Source organism: Palaemon carinicauda, chromosome 6 (assembly GCF_036898095.1).
Source record: "Palaemon carinicauda isolate YSFRI2023 chromosome 6, ASM3689809v2, whole genome shotgun sequence".
Classification (NCBI taxonomy): domain Eukaryota; kingdom Metazoa; phylum Arthropoda; class Malacostraca; order Decapoda; family Palaemonidae; genus Palaemon; species Palaemon carinicauda.
The window spans coordinates 183,610,882-183,621,369 of NC_090730.1; the positions used below are offsets into that span (position 1 = coordinate 183,610,882).

Sequence of the window (10,488 nt, forward strand, 5' to 3'; positions counted from 1 at the left end):
TTTCTTCATCATCCCCTCTCTTGGGGAAAGCAGCATCCTGCGTTCTCTGCATAGCTGACCTAAAACCACTGCAGGTAAACCACGCTTCCTTGTGTTCCTAGTAGTGTATTAAGATTAATACTGTTACGTCCCCATACCCTGAAGGTGGTATTTGAAAATTCCTAGTGTACAAGTTTCCATCTAAAGAACTTCAGAACAACTTTCTAGGACGAGTCACACTTCTACATACCTTCACACAGCTTGCGTAGGCCGCAGACCTTGCGTAGCAAGGTTTTAGCGAGGTGCAGGGGCTCCTTATTTCTTGAGTGCTAACAGACTGGCTGGGACGTCCACCCTTCCTAATGGGTGAGTCACCACTATTAAATAGCGTGGTTTGTATTCCAGTTACGGAACAAATGACAAATTCGTAGATAATTTTTATTTTTCCTAACTATACAAACCTTAGCTATTTAACCAAACTTGCCCGCCAGCCCTATCCCCCTTGAAGTCTTACCTCCAAGCAAAGTGAGCTCAATCACAGGTGTGTGAGGGGGAGCGGTAGCAAGCTACCCTCCCTACCCCAGCTAACTAGCGGTGTGGGAAGTAAACCCTCGTTAAAAATTAATGGCTCGTCATTTCAGCTACGCCGAATGTAATACCCCTATTGAATAGCTAAGGTTTGTATAGATAGGAAAAATACAAATTATCTACGAATTTGTCATGTTTTCAATGATCTTAATATATTTTTATCTCATTTCTCATTTATAGCGTTTTTTATGCTACTCTGTATCCTTTCCGCATTGGGCTGCTTTCCCTGTTAGAGCTCTTGGACTTGTAATATTCTGTTTTTCCAACAAGGGCTGTAGCTCGGCTGTTATTTAATGATAGTAACACTGTTGAAGCTATTGAACGTGAATTAAAAGAAATTTAGCCTTTTTTTTTGTCTCATTTATAAGCTAGACTATTTTCAATTACATACTCTCTCAACTCCTTACCTTGAGGGGATAGAAAGGTACAGTACATTCTCAGGCAGTACATTCATTGATCAGTACCTTGAAAAGCTGGTTATGGCTAATATCCTTAAGTCTTTTTTAACTACAGTACTCTGTGCCATTAATTATTATAACTAACCACAAAGAATTATGTATTTATGTATGATATTTTCTTACAGGAAGTTGTGTTATAGGATCGTCATCGCAATTCTTTTTGACAAAATTCGCCTGAAGTTGAGGAGATTTACTGCAAGAGGATGAAACTACTTCTAGCACTCAAGAAAACTTTCCCACTAGATCGATCCATCTTCACCACGATTGATTAGTTCTTAGATTTGTTTAATTCATTGTACATATGGAAATTACAAACCTATTTTACATGTCCTGACGCTTGTCCAGCAGCAGTGTTAGAAATACAATCGAGGTAGTGGTAGTTAGTAGTAATAGCTCGTAGGTGGCGGGTAGGCCCTGTCTACCTGCCACGTAGCATAACCTTCACTTTGACTTCGGCTGCTAATGAGTACTGATGTACTATTTGGCGTCGGTATCTTGCTGTTTCAATTCTTTGGTTTTTCTTTCCTTTTGAATGTTGATCTTTCACTCGTGTTGGAGGGATATTGTAGGCAAGACTCCAGGACAGACAGTTGACCCCATTTTACAACAACCAGAGAATCATGTTCTATTTCAATTCACCGACAACAATTACCGACAACAATTCACCGACAACAATTCACCGACAACAATTCACTGACATACACAATTCATCGAATATACATTTCACCGAAACCCAGGTAATTCTTCAATTATTATATTGGGAAAAGAAAAATTTAACGATTATTTTGTGATTTTTATTGAAATAAAAGTGTTATCAAGAATGGCTAAGTACAATGAAAGTGTAAAAATGTTTATTGAAAAAAACAATAAGTGAAAGTACAATAAAGTGCAATAAAAGTGTCAAATTATTCATTAAAATAAAAAAGAAAGATTATGAGCTACTGCTCTCAATCAATAATACTCGTATAAAAATGATAATTATCAACAATCTTCTTTAACCGTTCAGAAGAACAGCGATACTTCTTTCTTTGTGGTTGACACGAGTTACCAGCCGAATATTGGTCGATTTTTACATCGTTAAAGTTTTGCTCTTTTTTTCAGAATTTCCCAAAATTTCCATATATTAGGATGGTGTCCAGCTACCTGAGTTTCAAATGCTCTATGCCACCCCTCAAGTGCATTTTTTGTTTTTGGGACAGAATTTAAAACGTCTTCATAAACATTCCACATCATAAGTTCGTATCTTGGCGGTCTACGGCGATTTTTTCTATCAGGGCGGCCTATCCACGTATCTTCAAAATAATCCACAACATTTTGTAATTCTGGTGAAAACACGTTATTACACAATAATTCAAATGAAGCAACAACCATATCAACGCAAACAAATGCTAATGCTGGTAAATAACGTACATTCAACGCAAAATCTGCATCCATTTCATATCTTCTTTTAAGCCCATTTGTTTGTATAACACGAAAGATGCACTGACAAAAATGAAAGAAACACCTTTTCAAACATGAACTTGGAAATTCTTTTCTACAGGCTTTTATCATAGCAGGTTCAAAGTCAATCCTTATAGATGATGGAACCGAAAATGCTGTATGCTCTTTAATCTTCTCTAATAGTATACTGTAAGTGGTTTCCGATTTATCGGGTAATAAAGCATAAATAAGTGGAATAGCAACATCTTCCTTGAATCCATGGAATGTATACAGTTGGTAAAATAGCAGTGGTACTGTTTTAAATGTCCCGTCCCCATACCAATAGTTACTGTTTGCAAGAATATTTGTGCACCGGTGAGTAGCAAATATTACTATCCGTTTCTCAGTGGGACCAGAATCAAATAATAAAAAGTTTTCACCTCGGCATGATTTTGTATATTCGTCTGTGAAAGACAAATCACTACGGCATTGTAGAAGAGGTGGCAGACAATTGTTTTCAAACCTTATTCCTCTTACTGTCCTTTTAATACTTTGAAGTTTTGGAAGTTTAACTGCTGCTGCTTCACTGCATCCTACAAGTGCATTCGAAATGAGGGCATGAGGTGCTTGTGTAGTTGATGTAGCTCTTTCTCGTACGTTTTCCATTACTTTTTGAGCTTCGCCTTCAGCTGCATCACATACATGATTATGTTCTTTGATTTCTTTCACAATCTCGTCACCTTGCGTAGTAATCCGCGCTTTGCACTTTATCTTGTGGTACTTGTCGCATTTCCAATATATTTTTTCTTCATTCTGTTTGTCTTTATAAAAGAAATATCCATCACTGATCAACTTCTTCTTTTCCTTCTCCGATTCTCTAAACTGGAGCGGCATGATGGGCTTTTCAGTTATCTTTCTAAACAAAAGAAATCAAAGTTTTAACCAAATTAAGAAACTTCGGTATTGCTTTTTAACGAGAAACACTCGTACTTATTGTTTTTACCAAATTACGAAAGAATAATACAATTGTTAGCAAAAAGCTAATAATTTTGTTACATTTTCTTCGGTGTCTTATGTTAATTGGTGGTTAATGGAAACATTCTTACTTAAGATGATAAAAGGTTTACACTTTTCCAACTTTTCCCTTTTTTTCTCTCGGGTTTCGGTGAAATGTATATTCGATGAATTGTGTATGTCGGTGAATTGTTGTCGGTAAATTGTTGTCGGTAAATTGTTATCGATGAATTTGCCTAGACCCCTTTATGAAACCCAGTCAAAGGTTGTGGTAGCCTATAGGAAATGTCACTGCCTAGTGATCTACTAGACGGGGGGATTGAGTCTCGCTCTAACATAATAGTTTCTTGTAGTGTCTGCACCCTCAACATTCTTGTGAGGTGAGGATGGAGGGCTTGGAGAACCTGTAGGTCTACCTGCTGTGTCATCAGCAGCCATTGCCTGGCCCTCCCTGATCATAACTTTCATAGAGAGGGGTCTTGGGCACTGCTCATATGTATATATGGTTGAGCTCCAGAGCATTGTCACTGCTCCTTGCCTCTGCCATTCATGAGCAACCTTTAAAAGTAGGGAAAAGCACAGTCAACTCTGTACGACCAACATCAACGGCTGGATGATAACATCTGCAACTTCCCTCATGGTGAACTCGGTCTACCAAGATCCCGCACTAGTGATTGTTGAAAGCATCACTGGGAAACAGCCAACAACCTCCCTTTCTTCTGTATTTAGTAAGAATACAAAAGTGGGTTATTGACAATTTTCACTCCAAAAGAGTTCTATTTGAACCCTACCTCTTGGGATCTTGCCGCTGGATGGATCCGAGGACAGTGGACACACTTGGAGTACGTGAAAACCTCAGGGAAGTGGTTCATGGAAGTAAAACCCTTACTTGAAATCTACGGGAAGTTCAAGCAATGCTTCTGCAATCTAACCAACAGGTTTTAAGTTCTGGGAGTGGTAAATAAGAAAAAATCCACTCATGGGTTTTACATCCATAAGCAAAGGGATCCTGTTGCACCGACATATTATGGCTATTGAGCATGCACTTTGCCTTGAGCAACCGACAATGTAATAGAGTTGTAAGCATGATCCATTCCATCTCTAGGAATGTTTTACTACGTACGCTGAATTACCACAGTCTTGGAGTAGATCAGTGACTCCTTACTGACGTATGTGGTGGAAGGCTTCTTGCTTTTCCGGTTTTGCCATCAGATGACCAGTTTTCCCCTCCTAGTTGATTCAGAACTTCAGTTCTAGATTAGTTTCTGGTATACTACTCTTCCATTCCTGGCCTCTTTTCCAACATACCAGACCCTCTAGATAACTTGGCCTCTCCGCAAGCCCCTGTCTTACTGAGCTCAGTCTGTGGACGAGTTTGATTTTTCTTGTTACTTTGAAAGCTCCTGAGTTCCACACACACACTGAATAGTCTGGCCTATTCTTTACATATTCTCCTCTTTCCTCATACACAAGGCAACACAGATTACCAAACCATTCTTCTTCACCCAAGGGGTTAATGCACTGTGATTGTTCAGTGGCCACTTTCCTCTTAGTAAGGGTAGAAGAGACTTTAGCTATGGTAAGCAGCTCTTCTAGGAGAAGGACACTCCAAATTCAACCCATTGTCCTCTAGTCTTGGGTAGTGCCATAGCCTCTGTACCATGGTCTTCCACTGTGTTGGGTTAGAGTTCTCTTGCTTGAAGATACACTTAAGTGCACTATTCTATCTTATTTCTCTTACTCATGTTTTGTTAAAGTTTTTATAGTTTATATAGGAGATATTCATTTTAGTGTTGTTACTCTTCTTAAAATATTTCATTTGTTCCATAACTGAAATACAAACCACGCTATTTGATATGGGTAATTACTTTCGGCGTAGCTGAAATGACGAGCCATCAGAATTTTAACGAGGGTTTACTACCCCACCGCTAGTTAGCGGGGGGTAGGGATGAGTAGCTTGCTTCCCCCCCCCCCCCTCACACACACCTGTGCTGAGCTCACTTTGCTATCGGCTCAGGTGCTAGACGGACGTGTCCCCTATCACCCTCACCTACACTGGCAGCCATTAATCTTTGTTTGCTTTTTCTTTTTGACAGAGTGTTTGGAAGTTGGCCTCTGCGATGCGGAAGTGTCCCAGCTGGCCTGACCTCCCTCGTGGAACTTATATGTTGAGGGTCGACACAGATCCACACACCTTATGTCCTTTCTGTAGGGGCCAACAGTGTGATAGGGATAAAGTATGTGGTGAGTGCAGGGAGTGGTCTACCTCCCAGTGAGAGAGGTTTTCCCGGCGCCGGAAGAAGAAATCTAAACGGGATATTTCTCCTTCAAGGGCTTCCTTGAAGAGAGAAAATCTTAAGGTCTCTTCTTCCGTAGCCCAAACCTCCTTCGAAGCTCCCACTCGATCGGTTTCTTCCGAGAGGCCGTCGAGTGGTAACGAAGGCCGCATTTCTGTTGACGGATCTCGGGGTTTGGGAGGGGGAGTTGCCTCCCATAGCAAAGCAGCTCCTCCTCCCCCAGGGGGAGGATTAAAATGTTTTTGATGTGAATGTTTCTAATAATGATCTGTTACAGCTTTGGGCTTCCTTGGCCCTTCAGGGCTCGCCCTCCAAGGAAGCCCTGTTTGACATAATCAGGTTAGGGGCAGCTGTCAAACAGTCGCCGACGTTAGCAGAGGTTGATCCTCTGTCTATCGTCGACGTTGTTGTGGCAGAGGCTTCTGACGAGTTATTTCAAACCTCTGCTCCTGTTGCTGATGTAGCTGAAGGCTTAGTTCCTCCCTCCGAACATCCTTCGAGGGAGGAACTAAGTCCAACGGTCTCTTCTGCAGGTGATTCTCCCCCTCGGGGGAGTTCACTGACAGAGACTCCTCTTCGGAGGACTGCCGACGGTCAACCTGCTGCCCCCAGAGGGCGTATAAGGCGTTAGGCTCGCCTTCCCCTCCGCCGTAGAGGCCTTCCTTCACCTCACAAGGGTGTTAGGAAGCGCCTCTTCGGCTCGTCTCCGCCGCAGAGGAACCTCGTTGTCCTTCACCGACCGTTCCAGCTGCATCCCTGGACCTGTCCGCTGATCGTTCGCGATCACCTACTCCTGCCAGACCTGCTGACCTGCCGTCGCCCTTCCTAGCTGCCGACGCGCTGTGGGCGCCCACGCATCCTGTGATCAAACAGGCAACGGTCCCTTCGGGGCAAAAGAGACTTTCTCATATTGTGGCAAAGTCCCTTAAGCGCCAGGTATCCCCTGCGCGCCAGCGCGCTATTGCGCACAACCGCTCTACAGTTGCTGTTCCGGAGACAACGCACCAGCAAGCACCTGTTCCAGAGACTTCGCGCCAGCGCTCACCTGCGCGCCATCGATCTCCTGTGCGCCAGCGCTCTCCTGCTCGCCAACGCACCACTGCACGCCCGTATCCTGATGCGCGCCATGCGTGCCCACGATCTCCTGTGCGCCCACGATCTCATACGCGCCAGCGCTCGCCTGCGCGCCAACGTTCTCCTGTGCGCCCACGATCTTCGGATCTGGGCGTAGGAGGGCAGATACCTCCTTCCCCTGCTCGCCAGCAATCTCCTACGCGCCAGCGAACATTGACGCGCCATCAGACCCCACCTGCTCGCCAGCCTTCTCCTTCGCAGCATCGCGCGCAGTCACCAACGCGTGCCCTGCGCGTTCGCCCATTGCAGATGTGCGCCCTCTTGCGCGCTATCCCCTGCACGCGCGCGCCCAACGCTATCACCCTCACGGGCTCATCAAGATCCTACTCGTCCACGCGCACGCGAGCAATCGCCTCCGCGCACTCGAACGCTTGTTCAACCTACTGCGCGTCCTTGGCATTCTCCAGAACGCGCCCCTGCCATCGATCACCTGCGCGCCCACGCGCTCCATCTCCTGCACGCCATCGCTTGCCCGTGCGCCAACGCGCTCGCTCGCCCACGCACCCTCGCCTGCGCACCATCGCTCGCCCACGCACCCTCGCCTGCGCACCATCGCTCGCCCACGCGCCCTCGCCTGCGCACCATCGCTCGCCCACGCGCCCTCGCCTGCGCGCCAGTGCGGCATCACTCGCCCGCGCGTCATCGCTCGCCTGCGTGCCTACGCGCACCCTCGCCATCGTCCCTGCGCCCGCACACACGTGCGAACCAGGTAAAATAACATCGCGCGACCACCAGCGCGATTCGCAGCAGGATTCCCAGCGCGAGGCTGCAGCACCGCGTGCAACCAGGTCTTCATCTTCACGTCCCCCCCCCAAGCGCGAACCAGCACGCTCGCTGGAGGGCAGGAGAACACCGGATAGGTCCAGGAACTTTCCTTCTTCCCTTTCTTTTCAGGAAGACCCTGTTGTGGTTTCTACTCCTAGGGATCGAACAATCCCCTTCCCTCCAGAGGGAGTCTCTGACAGCGCCGCTGTCAGTAAGCAGCCATGTTTTGGGTCCCTTGTCAGAGCTGTCATGCAGGCCTTTAATCCTGCTTTCTCTGAGTTGGGCCTCAAATCAGCGGCAGTTCCGAACCCCCTGAAGAGGAAGAGAGGAGTAGATGACGTGGTGACTTCTCCAAGGGCTAAGCTGGCCCCTCAGAAGTCTTTGAGGAAGGCTCCCTCCCCCCCCAAGACTTTCTCTCCTTCCCCTTCGGACGAAGATTTCCCGTCCCCAGGGGATTCTCGGGAGGTGAGGTGTTCTCCCATCGCATCAATGGGAGAAACCCCACCTCGCGTAAAGAAGTCTTCTCGGGTAGGGGTGGAGAAGAGCCTTCCGCCATCGCTGTTGGAGTCCTGTATCTCTCCCAGGAGGGAGTCGAAGGACTCTAAGACTGTCCCAAAGTCGTCCTCGAGGATGATACCAGAGCAAGGTGCTAGCGAGGTGCAGGGACTCCTTATCGTTGAGTGCTGACACACTCAGATACTTAGTCCCTGGGCAAAAAGCCAAAAACCAGTAATGGCTGGGACTTACCACCCTACCTAAGGGTTGAGTCACCCATATTAAATAGCGTGGTTTGTATTTCAGTTACGGAACAAATGACAAATTCGTAGGTAATTTGTATTTTTCCTAACTACTGTATATAAAACTTAGCTATTTAATCAAACTTGCCCGCCAGCCCTGTCCCCCGTGAAGTCTTACCTCTAAGCAAAGTGAGCTCAGCACAGGTGTGTGTGAGGGGGGTGGGGGGTAACAAGCTACCCCTCCCTACCCCCAGCTAACTAGCGGTGGGGTAGTAAACCCTTGTTAAAATTCTAATGGCTCGTCATTTCAGCTACGCCGAAAGTAATTGCCCATGTTAAATAGCTAAGGTTTGTATAGTTAGGAAAAATACAAATTACCTACGAATTTGTCATTTTTCTTTGTTTCCTTTCCTTACCGGGCTATTTTCCCTGTTGGAGCCGCTGGCCTTATGGTATCCTGCTTTTCCAACTAGGGTTGTTGCTTAGCAAGTTATAATAATAAGGCTTTGGTTCTCTACTGGTGAACCATTACCAGCTGTCACCAGAACCTACCCCTACTAAAAGACGTGTTTTTATTGCTACATAAAATACAAATTACTTTTCAAATATGTGATTTTTCTGAAAAGAGGTCATTTACTTTTTAAAATTTGTAATTCTTCTGAAAAGAGATTAGATAATAAACTTGTACAGTATTGAGTTAGTAATTTGATGGAATGTGAGTTCCATTAACCTCACAATGAAGTTACTAGGCCAAGTATAGAGAACTCTTATAGAATTTATAGAAAATATGGTGAATGCTTAGACCAATACAATTTATGGTGTCAATTTCTACTGATTAGATATACATCTAAACAACATGATAAAAACTATTGCCTGGAAATGTCAATTTTTACGAATAGAACTTACCTGGCAGTTATATATATATAGCTATAGTCTCTGTCGTCCGGCAGAATTTTTCAAAACTCGCGGCAACCGCCAAGTGGTGGTTGTCCGGTTAGGTGGTTAACAACCCTTACAGGGTGGTGCTTGGAATCATTCCCGTTTTCTGTTCCTCAGATCATCTCTGCCGGTTGGACTGACAACATCGTTGGTCCGCCACTGGAGTTTTTCGCTCGCTTTCCCTGTGTCGCTGTATTGGACTTATTTTTTGGTGACGTATTCTGACCTGTGGATTGGTAATCGCTTTTGTGATTTATTCTTTTGACTGTTTTTTTATTACGATGTTTGATAAACTTCATTTTCGAGTTTGTGTGAATGAAGAATGCAAGGTGAGGTTACCGAAAGTTTCGGTGTACCCTCACACTGTCTGTTTGGGGTGCAGGGGTTTTGAGTGTGCCCTTGATAAAAGGTGCAAAGAATGCAAGGTTTTAGACGAAAAGAAATGGTTGGAAATGCAACGCTATGTGCTTAAGTTAGAATCAGATAAACTCAGGAAGGCTTCTAAATCTAAATCTAAATCTGCTAGTGAGGTTAGCTTAGACTTTTCTTTTGACCCCTTAATTCCTAATTCTTCTTTAGAAGGTGAACCTTCTCCTGAGCTAGTAGCCCCTGCTCCTTCTACAGGAACGGTAACTATGGATGACCCTCAGTACGCCAGAATGGCGGCCGAGATGAAGGCACTTAAGGACCAGCTTGCAGCCTTGAAAGGTAAGAGTGCAGGTGATATTAGTGCTTGTGAAAGTGCAGTGACTGGTCGAACCTGTCACGCCCCTAGGTCTAGACCTCTACCAAGCTCTGAGGATCAAGGGAGAAGATACGTTGATGGCCGCAAGGGAGTGAGAGGTACGTATCCTCGGTCAGCCGTCGCCTCAAGCAGTCCTGTTGCTATTTCCCAGGCTGCACATGACCGCCACGGAAAAGGCGTGTCGGAAGTGATAGTGTCTTCCCCAAGCCCCTCTCCTAGACGCAGATGGCAGTATGAGGCTTCAAGGCCGACCAAGAGAAGGTGGATACAGCAAGCTGACCAGACCCGTTCTCGCTCTCCCCTTTCAAGTAGCCCGGAACCTATTCCTTCCAACGATGACTGGGACGCCGCTCCAGCGAAAAGGTCTAAACCTAGAGATGGAAGGAAGGAGGGATCTCCTCTTCTTTCAGGTG

The 10,488-nt window shown here is 45.4% G+C and overlaps 1 protein-coding gene across 1 annotated transcript; it reads right to left on the reverse strand.

Moving 5' to 3' along the window:
* Window positions 1-2,102: 2,102 nt before the first annotated feature.
* On the reverse strand, window positions 2,103-3,338 carry LOC137643385 (uncharacterized). Its single transcript, XM_068376215.1, has one exon. It carries the CDS (start codon window positions 3,336-3,338, stop codon window positions 2,103-2,105), a length of 1,236 nt encoding a protein of 411 aa, XP_068232316.1.
* Between the last annotated feature and the right edge of the window lie 7,150 nt (window positions 3,339-10,488).